The 16,941-nt window shown below is 45.3% G+C and overlaps 2 protein-coding genes across 2 annotated transcripts; one reads left to right on the top strand and one right to left on the bottom strand.

Moving 5' to 3' along the window:
* Positions 1-2,181: 2,181 nt before the first annotated feature.
* Positions 2,182-6,602, top strand: LOC123425804. The gene is made up of 3 exons (XM_045109542.1): positions 2,182-2,569; positions 5,297-5,761; positions 6,199-6,602. The coding sequence occupies exons 1-2, from the start codon at positions 2,202-2,204 to the stop codon at positions 5,733-5,735; spliced, it is 807 nt and encodes a 268-aa protein (XP_044965477.1). The 5' UTR covers positions 2,182-2,201; the 3' UTR covers positions 5,736-5,761; positions 6,199-6,602.
* Positions 6,603-7,042: 440 nt separating this feature from the next.
* On the bottom strand, positions 7,043-8,236 carry LOC123425803 (oxygen-evolving enhancer protein 3, chloroplastic-like). Its single transcript, XM_045109541.1, has 3 exons — positions 7,765-8,236; positions 7,357-7,655; positions 7,043-7,257 (listed from the first exon to the last, which is right to left on the bottom strand). Exons 1-3 carry the CDS (start codon positions 8,219-8,221, stop codon positions 7,159-7,161), a joined length of 855 nt encoding a protein of 284 aa, XP_044965476.1. The 5' UTR covers positions 8,222-8,236; the 3' UTR covers positions 7,043-7,158.
* Positions 8,237-16,941: the final 8,705 nt, after the last annotated feature.

Below are 16,941 nucleotides of genomic sequence, written 5' to 3' on the forward strand. Positions count from 1 at the left end.
TTTTTTACAAACTCTCGTAAAAAATGTGTTTTTTGTTTTTTTCACGAGAGACACGGTTTTGCTTTCGTAAGAGGCACGGTTTGCCTTCACGAGAGGCACGCCCGCGCCTCTCGGAAATGAAAAAATGCGTTTTTATGAGAGACACGGTTTTGCTTCCGTGAGAGGCACGATTTTGCCTTCGTGAGAGTCACGACTGAGCCTCTCGAAAAGGGAAAATAACACATTTTCTGTTTTTTTTCATGAGAGACATAGTTTTGTTTCTGCGAGAGGCACAGTTTTACCTTCGTGAGAGGTACATCCATGCCTCTCGAAAAGGAAAAATAATACTTTTTTTCTGCGAGGCATGATATTGTTTTCACGAGAGACATGGTTTTGCCTTCATGAGAGGCACGGCTGTGCCTGTCGGAAAGGAAAAGAACGAGTTTTCTGGGTTATTTTTCTATCACGAGAGGCACGGTTTTTTTGCTCGATTTTTTTTGTGAAAAAAAGTTCATCAAAACCTATCAACATGGGATCTAGTTTTGAAGATCTCAACGTGAAAAATTCAACGGTGAAAACGGTTCAAAATTGGAATGCATGGATTAAGAGATAAAACGTTTTAAAAATACGAATCTATAAAAAAAGAAAAAACTCTCAGTTTACGACAAGTGACACACATGTAGTACACCATTTAGGTAAATGCTTGGGAACGACGCGCCGGCCGAACGACCCTCCGGTCGTCTCCACACACGCACGCGCTATCCCCTCCTCAGACAACCACGTGGACTTTTTTCCCACCTGCCACCGATTTGCTTCAACCAGTCATACACAGGGGCGACTTGGAGGGCGACAGGGCCGACGTCTGCTCCGGCGACAGGACCGACGGATCCGACGACAGGGCCCGCGGCGGCGGCGGAGGGCACGTTCTCCAGCGACCTATTCTTCCTCTCATCTCTGTCACATCTATTATCCGTTCCCATCAGATCCATGGTGGATGGAAACGTTTCATCCGGCTACACGGGAGCTTCAACCGACAGACGGGAGGAGCTACAACCAGAATGGCGACGGCGGGCGGGTAATCCCATGGCCGGCAGGTGAGGTTGCTGCACGAGGATCTGTAGGGATGATGTCGCGAATGCTACAACCACGTATCACAAAAGCTGCAAGCATCCAAAAAAAGCTACAACCGTTGATAAAAAAAGTTACAACCACGTCTATGAGAGTTGCAACCAAACTTCGCCGGAGTTTGTAGCTGGAGTTGCAACCATGATGAAAAAATGCTGCAACCATTATACAATTTTGCTACATCAGTCATTCTGTTTTGTTGCAACCATATTGTTTTTTTGCTACAATCGTTGGCATGGCGAGCTGCAACCATGATGGGAAAATGCTACAACCATTATATTTTTTGTTACATCCTCGTTCTGTTTTTGTTGCAACCATATTGTTTTGTTGCTTCCACCGACAATTTTTTTTCTTCACGTGAGGCAAAATGCTACAACCATTATACAAATTTGCTACATTCGTCATTCTGTTTTGTTGCAACCGTATTATTTTGTTGCAACCGTATTCTGGCAACGGAGCTCATCATGGAGCTTGAGCCCAAATCCATGGCAGCCCGTGATAGATGGGGAAAACCCTCCTCGAGCTAATCCTGCCTGCCGCCGCCGCGGATCTGGCCGCCGCCGCCGCGGATCCGGCCACCGCAGCCGCGGATCGGGGACGGGCCGACGTAGGGGCACAAGGCTCCGCGGTTGAAGCTTTTTTAAAAAACAACGGGGAGCGACCATGACTGGAGCTGCAAGGACGGCGACCGGCGACGAGGACGGGACGACTTTGGGATGCTGCGCGGTGCGGTTTGCGGCGCTGCGGTGGGGACGAAGGCGACTTGCATCAGTGCGAGGCGGGATGAGGCTGCGCTCGAAAAAAGAAAGAAAAAATAAAACGCAGATCGAACGGTAGGGCTCACTGCATCGGACGGCTAGGGCACGACCAGCGCAGCTACTTGAGCCGGCGCGCCGGCGCCTAGCAGTGGCCCACCATTTATCACAACCTAAAAAGACGCCTAGCAGTGCCCCACCATTTATCACAACCTAAAAAGATAAAAGTGATCTTTAAAAAGACTACTCTTTAATTAGCGATTTCGGTCTTGGCTCGGCCTAAGACAAACAGGCATCTCGGGTATGGGCCTCGTCTTGTGGACTCGTTCAGACAATCTGACAATGGGCCATGTGGTCTGGCCCAAAATACTGCGTCTCACATGCCGGAAGATCTCACGGAGCCAAACCACACCCGCACCAGTCGCCCCCACCACGCACGGGAAAACCTCGCAGGCAACCGGCCGCCGCCGCCGCCGTCGCCGTCGAAGCATCAGAAGCAGCCAGAGTAAGATGTCGTTCCGGGCGCGGGAGATTTACAAGAAGGTGGTGCGCCGCGTGGGCGGGGAGGGGAAGCTGCCGGCGGAGGTGATGGACACGGTGAAGAGCATACTCCCGAATAGCAAGGTCGTCATGGGCCGGGCCAAGCGCGGCATCTTCGCCGGCCGCCACATCCAGTTCGGCAACAAGGTCTCCGAGGACGGCGGCAACAAGTATGGAAATTCTCACCCGCCTCTTCCCTCGTGCAATCTCTTCTGATCCATGCGCAGATATTCCGAACTGTATTGCTTATCTTATTTGGGAATTTGAGTTGCGGAAATGCTGCTTTTGTTAGGTCATATTTAGAATTATTGACTTGGATTCTAAGTCTTCGTACAAAATGCCACAAATCAGTTTGAAGAATGGAGGAAATACTGCTGAGGGGGTTCTGAGACGAAAGGGAGAGGTGTAGTGAGGCCACCCGCTATATATATCTTGCTGATTATGCCATAATAATCATATGCAGGGACGGAGCCAGAAAATAAAGATGTGTGGGTGGGGGGGTGGGGGGGGGGGGCTAGAACTGAACCATCAAAATCGTACTAAACATTTTTTTGCACGGAAGAAATCATATCATGAGGTCTAGATAGTTAAATTCGACTATTTTTTCTGTAATAAGGATTCATATTACATACTATTTTGTTAGGACTGTTCTCTTCGATAGCTTGCACACTGGTTACATTTGCATTAGCATCTCATTCTGGTTGATCTCACTGTGATGCTAATTGCGTGACTTCTGCTTTTTTCTAGGGGTACATGACTTATGCTAGGTTTCCAAGTCCATGGCCTCTTTTCTTCCGATGGTGATCTTGGGGTTGGTTTTTTTGGGCCTTTTGGCCTGCTATCTGATTTGGAATCTGCTATAGATAGGCTAACTGGGGAATTAGGCATGAAAGATGCTAGATTAGCTAGATATCTAATCACTATCAAGGGTGTGAAAATACGTCAGGGTGATCTCGCCCCCCCTTGGATCCGTCCCTGATCATATATTGGATTGTTCATCTGTGTAATTGATTTAGTTTCTTATAATCAGCACCGACTTGAGTATTGGATGAGCTGAGGATCCCTTTTGTACGGCCTTTGATAGTTTGTATCAGAACTTGATGCATGGTATTCTTTGATGATTGGAATGTCAAGAATCTAGAAGATTAGGCAGACTTTTATGATATAACACCACACATTATGGTAGCACTTGAGTTATATAATTGTCTGCCTTTTTCTTGGCTTGTGTGATCGATGTTTTATATAATTGTGTATCATTTCATTGATATGTAGAAAGTCAATTATTACAATATGGTAGATACAGCCCCGTACACAAAGAGGCGACACTAGATCCGCGGAGAGCAGCAAGGAAAGAGGGGATGCTCAGCCCCAAGTAACGAATAGACTATGGTGGATCTTACGGGCTGATAGCAGCCAATCCCTTGCCTCCTCCAGAATAGTTTGGATAAGATGAGTAGCCGAGGGGCGCGAGTTGTTGAAAGTACAGGCGTTCCTGTGCTTCCACATAGCCATTTGACAAGGATGCCGAGCGAGACCACACCTTTATGCAGAGAAGTTGGAGATGCAGCCATGGCAGAGTCCCACCAGGCGTAGAAGCTCTCGTTACTCACAGGCAAGACCGTGGGAAACCTGCAGGCGACGAACACCCCATGCGAAACACTATTAGGTCATGAAAACAGAGAAAGGGAGCCCCTTCGTACTCATCAGTGTTATTTCTCAGGGAGCTGGTCAGGGAAGTTAGCATGCTGTTTACTTGCTTCAGCTATGTTATGCCACACTATTTGGTTCTGTGCCGATAATAACAGATTCAATCAAAGTTCAGTCATATTTAAATAAAATGTGTGAAAGAGAAATCGTATAATCTTGCAAAACATCATTTATCTCCTTGCTGACCTTGCCACCAGCCCAACACCATGTTAAACAGTTACTGTGGCCTCATGATTCATTTGGTCCTTCATGATCCAATGTTATTAACTTCACACACCTGTTTTTTAGAAGAACAGTAGGAGAATGATTCCAGTCACTCTTCTTATTCTTGATATGTAAATCCAATTGTTCCTTGCAGGTACTTATTTTGTTTTAAAACTTGCAAACAAGTGTTTGCACATCTTATCATTGAGAGGAGAAGCAAAATAGTTACATTAGTTGGGCAACAAACGCCAAGTCATAGACAGGTAGTCATGCAGCCGGTAGTTTAAAAGCCCGTTGCCACCACTTGCCCCTCTTGATTCGACTAGGCACTGCCAGGATGTCCTTGCTCATCCCTTGGAACACCCTACTGTTCTGTTCACACCAGATGGACCAAACATTCAGGATGACCATGAAGTTGAAATCCTCTCTTCTAGCTTGGGGGTGCTTGTACATGGTCAGCCACCGTCGCAGGTGGGGTGGCAGAAGTGCGACTTGCCCAGCAGAGGATAAGGCCCCAAAGCTCTGTTGCCCACAAGCAGCTGATGGAGAGATGTTCTGTAGACTCTGATTCCTATGAGCAGATACTTTTTTTGATCAGGTTTACTTGATTCAGTTATCATGTGGATTCACTTTTAGTTGGTTGATGAACTAAAGCACCGAACCACATTAATTCAGGGACTCTGTAGCCTCTGGCCAGTGTCCTTATTGTTTGCAGCTTTTCATCATGTCTATAGCATCACAGTAGTACTAGCCTACCAGGAGCTGCATCCTTGGATATCTTTAACAAAAGTGATAGTGTTACCATTTATTTTGGATGTCTAATTACGTGCTAGACAACTCAGAAACATCCTGCCAGTTTGCAAATTTTAAACACTTCCTGCTAATTATTTTGCCATGTGGCTCAAGCCTTTTGTTAAGAATCTCTTTACCTCCTTCCTATCTTTGTATTTTTAGCACCTTGCTTACGGAGCATTTTCTTTGTTCAGGTCAAGGCGAAACTGGAAGCCAAACGTTCAGGAGAAACGTCTTTTCAGCTATATTCATGACCGACACATTAGAGTCAAAGTAACCACTCATGCACTCCGGTGCATCGACAAAGCTGGTGGGATCGATGAATACCTCCTGAAGACACCTTACAACAAAATGGATACTGAGATGGGAATAGCCTGGAAGGCAAAGATTGAGAAGATGTATTCAGATCTAGCTGGGATGGAAGTTGGCTTCTTCCATCCCGAGGAAGAGGCTAAGATAGAGCAGGGTCTCGAGGAGGTTCGATCGGCCAAAAGAGAGTTCCGCAGCGAATCAAGAAGGGCTTTGGGTTTGACAAAGCAGAGTCAGCTAGAAGCAACTAAAGCTGATGATGACGAAACACCTGAAGTCGTGGATACAAATGAAGAGGTGTCTGATGTCGCAGAGAAATCTTAGCTTGGATCTGGGTGCCATTATTAATGGTAAATGTGGTTCTGTAGCTTCTTTTTCAGGAATAATCATCATCCTTTTGTTGAACTTTACTTTATCCACGAAATAGCTAACTGTTAGATATTGAAGACTTTGTTGGCATATCGGTGATAAATGACTTGCACAGTTCCACTTTGTTATCCCTCAAAGTTTGAAATATGTTACTAGAAAAGGGGCGCACAGTTCTTATTTAATTAATTTATATTTGACTCATTATTGGTCCATTTGAACCCTCACTATGTCATGGCAGACTGAAATACTTTTAGGATATGCATCGTCTTGATGTCATCTTTCTCTTGTGATGCGATGTCACATAAGGGCAAAAATTGTCTGCATAGGTGTTAACAACTATAACTTAAAGAATCAATTTCAGATGGGCCATTTTCTAGTCCAAAGTTATGTTAGAACTGAAATACTCCTTTTCTTGCAGATAAAAAAGGAAGAGAAACATTGATGTCCTTGACAAAACAATGGAAGGTTTTCATTTCATATAAACAGGGGAGAGACTATCTTGCAAGCCAATGGCCCCTTTTTTCTTGGAACAGCAGTGTATCTTAGGCCTAACTGTCAAGTCTACCATCTACCCGGAGCACATCTCGGTGTTGTGATCGGTTGTTAATTTCGTGGAAGTTTTGTACAAGCACTGAATTCTTAAGTGTCAGGATTGAGGTGTTTTCTTCTCAAGTCTTTCTATCCCATTCAGCTGAAATGTCGAAATAATCTATGCCTGACAGGCTAAACGCTTATCAGCTGAAGTTGTAGCATTTACTAGCTGATTTCTGTTACATCTCAAATACTACTTGGCATGGCGTTTGCTGTCGCTGGTTTGGATCCTGCAGCCCTCTTTTGGAGATGTTGTTTTACATGTAAGCCTGGCGGTATGTTTAGCTGGTCTTTGCTGTTCCCGTTGATTTAGCAGTTTGGGAATTGGGATACCGTCCCAGATGACTAGGCTGATGGTCTGGTCTGCTAGGTTTGGCCGGTGCTTGTATGAACTTCTATATGGTTTTCTTAATGAAGCATGGGGAAGTCCCTTTTGCTCAACAAAAAGTAAAAAATGGCACGGTGTTTATGTAGCACCGAGTAGGAATTAATAAATAAGAAGTAAAAGAAGATTTGGACGAATTATTGGGTTGGACTAAACTGTGTACTCCTGGCTGTTGGGCTCTAACTGTTAAGTTTTTTTGTTACTACATCGGATCTGTGCGGAGTTTGCCTTAATGTTTATTTACTCTTCATGTGCTTGTAATTTAACCTGTGGAAGACTCAAGATAGAATCATACTTAAGTGCTTGTTGACATATTATCAACAGGGAAGTTACATTGCCGGCTTCCAAATATGAACAAAACATAAAAGGCCTGAAAGCAACACGGCCATTATGTGGATCCATCTAGCCTAGCTTGGCGAGGACATCGCCGAGAACAGTCTTGGTCTCGCCGTAGTACTTCTCGGCCTCGGTGGGGCTCTTGATCTTGGCTGCGTGGTCAAGCTGCAAGAAAGAAAAAACGGAGAAGCTCACACCTGTTAGTCCTGCAATTCTTCTTGCGAAAATGTTCAGGTTTGAAACTGCGAGATGATGGTTTGTTACCCCGTCGAGGGTGGCGAAGAGCTTGCCGGTGAGGTCCTTGAGGTCCTTCTTCTCCTCCTTGGTGGTCTTGGAGGAGATGACGGTCTTGAGGTCGTAGCGCAGGTAGGAGGCCCTGAGGCGGAGGTCGTTCATGACGTACGGCCATTGCTTCTTGTCGATGAGCGGCTTGAGGTTGAGGATGTCCTGGGCCGACTCCTTGGCCCGGACCGCCGCCTGCGCCGGTGGCAGCGGCTGCAGGTAGAACCGGTTCTTCAGGGGCAGGTCGAAGTCCCTTGCCTCGTCCGAGTTGTCCGTGCCGGCTGACACACACACACCCAAATCATCCATCAGATCAGGCGTAAAATCATCATTATATAGTCTTCTGTCTACTATAAAGCGAGTATAGAACGAGCAGCTGGAGGCACTCACGGAGTCCACCGGAGAGCGGAGGCGGCGGGCCAACCTTGATGGCCGCGACGGTGCCGGCGTGCACCACCTGAGCGAACGCGCTGCCGACGACTCCGCTGGCCATGAGGCCAAGGACCGCGCGGCGGCCGGCGGCTTCGGCCTCCGCCGACGACGCCCTCACGGTGAACCTGCTGGCGCGCCTGCCGGCCGGGCCTGGGAGACGCACGCCCTGTGACAGGCCGGTCATGGACGCCATAGTTTGCGCCATCTCAAGCTTTGCTTCTCTCTTCCCTTGCACTCTCTTATCTCTTGAGAAGCTAGCGATCTCTCGATGGACTGCCAAAAATATATGAGGAGGACGTGTAAGGTGTTGCTGTCCGTTGCGGCGGGAAACCTTATCTGACTGGATAAGTTCAAGGCCAATGCGGGCGCGCCGTGTGGCACGGGCTTGTGGTATGCTGCATCGCCTGACCTCCATTTGGATTGCGCGCTGGCCAATCAGTGCCAGGAATGTGTCCACTCTGCTTGGGCTTCAGTTGGCCAGTAAGATTTCCTTGTTTTGTCACTTTGTTATATTTGGATAATTTCTTTTCCCGGAAAACACCGTGGCCGATTACTTTACCAGGATAGCATGTGAGATTTCACTTCATAGGCACTGCATTAATCATTGCTATATTTTTAACATACACCGGCAAAAAAAGGAGTTGTTTTTAACAGACCACATGGTATGTGTGGTAAGCAACTTCATATTTGAAAATTGAGCTATAATGCTTTAGGTCAATAGACATTAGACAAAAAAAAAAAGAGTTGTTTTAAACATATTTACCCTATATTTTTTGTTGTTGCTTTCTCATGAAAAAGACTATGAAAGTAAATTTACCACAACACAAGTCATGCCGACGTTCTATTTTGCATATTTGCATCAATCTAATATATGTATGGGTCGATTTAATCAATTACAATGTGACCTAGAGAGATCTTCTTCACCCGACTTCCTACGATTGGTGCCAACACCTCCGTCAATGTCATTGATATTTTTGTCAATCGTCGACATCCTATGGGGAAGCTTAGAGTCCTTAGAGCATCTATAGTCGGACCCCTTATACCCGTCTCAAACGCCCGGACAGCCCGTCTGGTCACTAAGCGATCACAAAAACACGACCCAATCGGACCCCTCAAATGCCGGGTTGACCGACACCCCTCATATCCAGCCCAAATGTGCGGATATGGGGGGAGCCCGGGGCGCGCCCAGGCACACCCGCCACGTCGGACCTGACCTCCTGACCCAACCGCAAATTGCACCAAATCCACCCCGCGGAACAGTCGGATCCATTTGCTATTTTCCTCTCTTCTTCCTCCTCGCGTTGTCCGTCTCACAGCTTCGCCGCCGCTGACGTTCGTAGCCTCTGCCCCGCCACCTCTGTCAGAGGAGTCTTTTGTCCCGTCCTCGCCGCGGAGGACGTCGTCGCCGACCCGGAAGACACCGCGGTACGTCCGGCAACTCTCTGGCTCTGCCTTGTGTTGGATGTGTTCGACACAATGTCTGGACAGGTTTTTTGGTCAATTTTTGTAGGGGGGACGATGGATTTCGATGCTTCGTCCGACGAGGAGTATGGACAGACGGAGCTTGATCAACTGATTCAAGATGAGTTTTTCGATTCATCTGATTCGGACGAAGAAGTGGACATGATCATGCTCATGACCATGCAAGAGGAAATAGACCGACAAGTGGAGCATATTCTCAATTTAAAGGGCTCAATCAAAGGGAGAAGAGTGATCGGGATAGGATACCCGGAGCAAAGCTACTGTAGAAGGATTACTTTATTGTGAACCCAACTTTCCCGTATGATCCATGGCTTCGTCGTCGTATTCACATGCCAAAACCATTTGTTTTTGCGCATTGTGGAGGCAATGGAGGCACACGACTACTACATCAAGCTGACAAGGGATTGCTGCGGTAAATTCTCTTTTTCTACCAAACAGAAGTGCACGACTGCTGTGAGAATTCTTGCACTTGGCACTGCGGCACATAATGTTGGTGAGATGGTCAGGATGGGGGAGAGCACATGCCTTAAGACTACTGTCAAGTTTGCCCGTGTTGTGGTCGAGGTGTTTGGAGCAGAGTATCTGAGAGAACCAAATGTGCAGGACACAGAGACGTTGCTGGCTATTAGAGAGGCCACATGATTTCCAGGAATGCTCAGATCAATTGATTGCATGCATTGGCAGTGGAAGAACTGCCTCAAAGGTTTGAGAAGAATGTATCAAGGTCACATCAAAGAGGCCACCATCATACTAGAAGCGGTGACATCACATGACTTACGGATTTGACATGCTTTCTTTGGAATATCAGGTTCTCACAAGGACATCATCATGCTTCAACGGTCTCCAGTGTTCAGGAGGCTTTGCAACGGGAAATCACCTCCGTGCAACTACACCGTTAACGTTCGAAACTACAACACGAGATACTATCTTGCCGATGGCATATATCTTCAGTGAGCTGCATTTGTGAAGATCATATCCAAACCACATGGCAACAAACAAAAGCACTTCGCAACAATGCAGGAAGCAGCTAGGAAGGATGTGAAGAGGGCATTCGAAGTGCTGCAAGCACGTTAGGAAATTGTCTGTGGGGCTGCAATGATGTGGGAATCGGAAACTTTGTGGCAGCTAATGACATATTGTGTTACTTTGCATAATATGATTGTCGAGGATGAGGGCCATGGTGTAGCTCAAAGCAATGATTTTGAAACACCTGAATAACAAGTTGAAACCCCGAAAGATCAAGATGCAGTTCAGCTTATGAACTTTGTGCACATGCATCAGAATCTTCGAGATCATCACGTGCACGCGTAACTATTCAATGATCTGGTGGAGCATATATGGTCCCGTAATGAAAATCAAAGAGGAGATGATTGATCGTGCACTTTGAAATAAATTAAACGCTATTTATGTTCGGTACCATCATTTGTTTTTACGTGTGACATTAGTTTATGTGATCGACGTGCATGGTTTTGCATGGATTTAAAAGTTATGAGATATGTGAATGCAAGGAGCAAAAATATGAAGGACCGTCAAGATGTGTCCACGTACGCGTCCGCACACATGTAAAGAACGGATTTGTTCAGTTCGGATGTAGATGCTCTTATGGGCAATGGATTCAACTCTGACCTCATTTGTCCATGCGGTCGTGAAGTTGGGGCCTAGCAGAGGCACAGTAAGGTAGGAGATTTTTCAAGCCAATCGATGGTGGCAGGAAGAAGTGGATGAATATGCAATACATCAAGAAAAACTTTTATGGGAAGTTTTTTTGAGAGAAAATTTTATGAAAAGTTGGGTATAATGTTGGACTAGGAATGTCCATGACACGGTGAGGAGTCACACAACTGCAAGTAGAGCAGACTAGCGGTGGCTAGCAAGAGCACGAATTTTTGGAGCATGGATCCACGCGTGCCCCTATGAATAATAAAACTGAAAAATGGCAAAAAGTTTAAACAATTCTAAAATTTATTTGTAACATACATGATCTAGTGTTCTACTCTCGTGTGAGGTTTCACGAAGAAATGAGAATTATGTCATTTTGGACAAAAAACACAAAACCGACGCTATAGAAAACATGTTTGAAGCAATTTGAAGGTCCAATTTTTGTTTATCAAGAATACTTGACATTTCTACATGAAACGTCATGTATAAGTAGAACATGCGATCATGTATGTTAACCTAAAATTTTAGAAATGTTTTCATTTTGCTATTTCTGATTTATACTACTCATACTGCGTGTGCTTGGACCATATTTACCGTTGTATTTTTGATTTTGAACACTGCTCGTTGTATTTTTTATTTTGAGGGCTGCTATATTGGCATCGTCTCAGTATGATGCAAGAGCTGTTGGATACTGTTTGAAGTAGAACGAGAGACAAGATATAGAGATGTAAAGTGAATCGTTATCTTTATTGATGAATGAGTACAAGTATATATAGCCCCGAGAGGATGCATCCAACACACGCGATGGTCCAAAGAGACACGAGCGAACAGTCATGTCCCTCATACATGGCAGTTAGGATAGTGGAGATTCTCCTTAATGAACACATGGGTTAAGTAAATCTCAACACTCCCCCTAATCTACGCTATCCTTATCGACATTATCATATTAAAAGCTCCTCCAAAACCCCGTGGGAAAATATGAGGAGTATAATATTTTATATGTTGCCAAAACTCCTTCAAGTCGAGTGAGAAAAATAAGGAGAAAATGCTGCAACATATAATAGTTATCGTCCCCCTTAAATCAATATGTGAGAACCATAGAGAGGACAATAAATATGTTGTATATACTTTCCAAAAAAACCCGGCGGGGGAAAACAGAAAGTAAGACATATGATCTTGTGTTGATATTACCTCATTAAAAACCTTTATGATAACATGTATAGTAAACTCGTGAAGAAAAAAAGAGTATAATATGACGCACCGAAGAAGAATAATTCAAGAAGATACTCCCCCTGATTCTTGCAAATTTCGAAGCCGTCACATACCAGTTCCATGAACATATTTCTCGAATGTAAAAGTTGGTAGAGACTTCGTGAGAAAATCAGGCACATGATTTGATTTGCAAGATATGCATGTAGAGATAGTTTTCGAGGGTAGAGTATCCAACCCAAATTTATAGATTCGACACAAGGGGAGCCAAAGAATATTTGTAGGTATTAGCGGCTGAGTTGTCAATTCAACCACACTTGAAGATTTAGTATCTGCAACACAATGACCAGTAGCACGGTCATATGATAGTTTTGATAGCAGTGGTAACAATAATAGCAGTAACGGTGACAATTATTAGTTGTAACAGCAGTAGCAACAATAGTAACTTAGCAAGCATGATATGTAGAAAAATCGTAGGCACTGGATCGATGATATAGTTGGATAATATTCATCATATAGCAGTTACAACATAGGGCGACACATAACTAGCTCCCGTTCATCGATATAATGTAGGCATGTATTCCGTAAATAGTCATACGTGCTTACGGAAAAGAACTTGCATGACATCTTTTGTCCTACCCTTCCGTGGCAGTGGAGTCCATAAGGAAACTAAGGGATATTAAGGCCACCTTTTAATAGAGAATCGGAACAAAGCATTAACACATAGCGAATACATGAACTTCTCATACTACGGTAATCATCGGAAAGAATCCCAATTATTGTCACTTTGGGGTATGCGGATCCTAACACGTACTAGGTGCATATAACTTGCAAGGTCGGATCAAGAACATAGATATAATGGTGAAAACATAAACGGTTCAGACCTGAAATCATGGCACCCGGGCCGTGATGACAAGCATTAAGCATAGCAAAGTCATAGCAACATCTATCTCCGAACATAGTGGATACTAGGGATCAAGTTCTAACAAAACTAACTCGATTACATGATGAATCTCAGCCAGCTCTTCACCGACCAGCAAGCCTGCAAAGGGATTGCTCGCTCCCAATGGAGAGCATCATGGAATTGGCAATGGAGGAGGGTTGGTGATGATGAAGACCGAAGATTCCCCTCTACGGAGCCCCAAACGAACTCCAGATTAGGCCTCCCGATGAATAATAGGAGGCGGTGGTGGCTCTGTATCATGAAACGCGATGAAACTTCCTCTCTGATTTTTCTTTCCGAAAATAGAAATTTATAGCGCTGGAATTAGGGTCAGCAAAGCCACGTGGGCCCTACTAGATACGAGGGCGCGCCCTGATGTCTAGTGGGCGCGTGTGGCCTCACCTCCGGTGGATCTTGGTTCCAATATTTTTTATATATTCCAAAAGATAATCTCCAAAAAGTTTCGTTCCATTCCGAGAACTTTTATTTCTGCACAGAAACAACACCATAGTAGTTCTGCTGAAAAACAATGTCAGCCTGGTTGAGTTTCATTCAAATCATGCAAATTGGAGTCCAAAACAAGAGCAAAAGCGTTAGGAAAAGTAGATACGATGGAGATGTATCAGCTGCCCCCAAGCTTAACCCATTGCTTGTCCTCAAGCAATTGAGTTGTCAAACTAAAAGTGATAAAGAAAAACTTTTATGAACTCTTTTGTTCTTGTTTACATATACATACTTAGAGGGCACCAGGGTTTTCAGCATAAATCATGACTAATCATATCAACAATAACTCTTAGAAACTATATTAACTCATATCAATTTCATAATCAACTAGCGAGCAATAATAAGATAGCTCAAACATCGACACTTTGTCAAAACAATCATGATATAATATGACAATAATGGTATCTCGCTAGCCCTTTCCGAGACCGCAAAACATAAATGCAAAGCACCTCCAAAGTTCAAGCAGCGACAAGACATTGTAATTCATGATAAAAGAGATCCAGTCATGCTGCAAACAACGACTAACTAGACATAAAGCATGAGGATGACAACAGTGCTCTCAGGTTTGGTGCTTATTTGAGAAGGTGATGACTCAAAGTAAAAATAAAATAACATGAAAGTAAATAGAAAGCCCCTTCGCACAGGGAAGTAGGGATTTGCACAGGTGCGAGAGCTCAAGAGTGAAAAAATAAGAGATAAATTATTTTGGGAGGTGCACCCTTCCTGCAAATGTTATGACCAAGAGTTATCGATATCTTCCATGCTAAACAAATTAGCGGTGGTTCCCAAGCAGTAAAAGTAAATGTTTACTCCCCCTCCACCAATCAAACACACTCCATGACTAGCCGAATCCACAGGTGTCGTCCATACCAACAACAATCCTGGGGGAGTTTTATTTAATTATTTGCGATTTATGATTCGAGATAGGGAGTCCCTTTTACCAGCCCCTCTCGTGCAAGGATGAGTGAATAAACACTCATCATGGGAATAACCCTCTTAGCATGGAAGATACTGACCGCCCTCTGTCGCTCCATGAGCGGTCCAGGCACACAAAACAGAAATTCATTTGAAGTATTAGAGGTGGCACATGCAAATTTACTTGGAACAACATGGTAATACCGCATATAGGTAGGTATGGTGGACTCATCTGGAATAACTTTCTTTCACGGATTTTGATGCACAAGCAATATTCTCGCTTAGTAGAGGCGAAGGCTAGCAAATAGGTTTGTAAGTAACCACCTAGAGAGCGAAGACGGTCATAAACATGCTTTATGAATAATTATCGTTGCATACTAGCATGAGTAGGATATAAACACCATGAACATAAATATCGTGGAGGCTATGTTGATTTTGATTCAACTACATGCGTGAAAACGTGCCAAGTCAAGCCATTTGAACATTCATAGGAGGACACTGTCGGTGTCAAAACTGGCAGATCTCGGCTAGAGGGTCCCAAACTGTGGACCTAGGATCGATGGGTTGCAGGAAGAAGGGGGCACAATGGTTTTACCCAGGTTCGGGCCCTCCTATGGAGGTAATACCCTACATCCCGCTCGATTATATCAATGAAGATGATTACAGAGTACATTTACCTCCAGATCGTATATGCTAAGCCAATGACTGAGCAAACCGGTGTTGAAGGCTACTTCGGGGGTAAATTCTACCCGTGCTCGGCTGACTCTGATTTGATCACTTTAGTAACCTGCACATCTTTAGAATTGGCATCTTTTTCTTTTCAAAGAAGGCATTTAAACGCCCATGTGTGAATAATCCCTTGATTGACAGGCCTTCCTGACGAAAGGTCGCCTCGAACCGCAGCCCAGGGCCATGTGTGAAGGGACACGTCCTCTCGAGGAGATTGTGCCGCCGCATTTACTGGGATTGGAATAACTACACAGGTTTACCCACTCGCACAACGGCTCGATATTTTTCGGAGGTGGGTGGCGGAGCAACCGGTGTAGTAAAAGGGACCCTTGGCATTATAGTCCCTTATAAAAAAGGAACAAAGATCCAAAGATATTTACCACGTGCATCCTCGACTTCTCTCTTCCCTCCTCCAAGGTCGAGCGCCCAGATCTAACCCTTTCTCTGCTCTATTCTTCCATTGCCGTTTTCGAGCCCGCACCATGGCCGGTTCTCATGGCAAGTGGGAGGTGTCTACCATCTCCGACGCTGACATCCGGGAGCTGAAGCGCTCCAGATACCTCTCCTCTGACATTGCCCACCGGGCGATGGAGGCAAGCCAGGTGATCCCAACTCCGAAGTCGGGTGAGCGGGTAGTGTTCATTCCCCATTTCCCCTGAGGTCTAGGTTTTCCCCTTCACCCTTTCGTTAGGGGCCTTATGTTCTATTACGGGTTGGATTTCCATGACCTCCCTCCCAACTCCATTATGCACATTACCTCCATCATTGTGTGCGAAGCATTCTTGCGGGTTTACCCACATTTCGGGCTCTGGCTTAAGACGTTCAATGTCAAGCCAAAGTCCGTAAGCAGCCAACACACTGATTGCAGAAGGACGGTGATAAGCAAGCTCTGCAAGGTGATCTGGCGAGAGGGCACCTTGATAGATACTATCAAGGGCTAGCAGAAAGAGTGGTTCTATATCATCGAACCACGGGAGGCGAACTGGGCGGCACCTGCTGATTTGAAGTCTGGCCCTCCGGAGAGGCTAACCTCCCGGGTCAGGAAAAACATGGACTGGGGGTTTGCTAGGGACGTGAAGATGATGCAGAAACGCATCAAGGAAATGGTGGATGCAAGCATCCACTTGACCGATGTAACCCAAGTCACTCTACATCGACGCATCCTACCGTGTCAGCATCAGGGGAATCCGATGTGGGTTTACAAGCCCAATGATCCCAAGGTCATAAAGGAGTTCTTCCGGATGTCGCATGAGGACATATGGCGGGCTTTTTTCAAGCCCCAACTAGCGTGGCTGACCGAGGACAAAGACAGAGGATTAGACGACCAGACTCCTCCAGTCAAGGTACACCCGAATATTATTCCTGTCTCAAAGTTCCGACCCCCTTTACAGAGATCTCACCTCTCCCCAAACGATTTTGACAGGAGTGGCTGGCCATGGACAAGAACATCAATGAAGCAACTCCTCTACCTGAGGAGCCAAGGTTAGAGATACTGGCTGCAATGTTGCATCTGAAGCCATACAAGGCACCGGTACCTAAGAATAAGGAGACCCACGAAGGTCTCCGTTCCAGGGGTCCCTCAGACACTAAGTTCGAGGACATGCGTGTTTCCTCTACCCACGAGGTGGAGGAGGCGGAAGAGGAGAGGATATTTATTCCTCCCAGTCCAAGAAGAGAGTGCCGCAAGAGGCAGA

Source organism: Hordeum vulgare, chromosome 2H (genome assembly GCF_904849725.1).
Source record: "Hordeum vulgare subsp. vulgare chromosome 2H, MorexV3_pseudomolecules_assembly, whole genome shotgun sequence".
Taxonomy (NCBI): Eukaryota; Viridiplantae; Streptophyta; class Magnoliopsida; order Poales; family Poaceae; genus Hordeum; species Hordeum vulgare.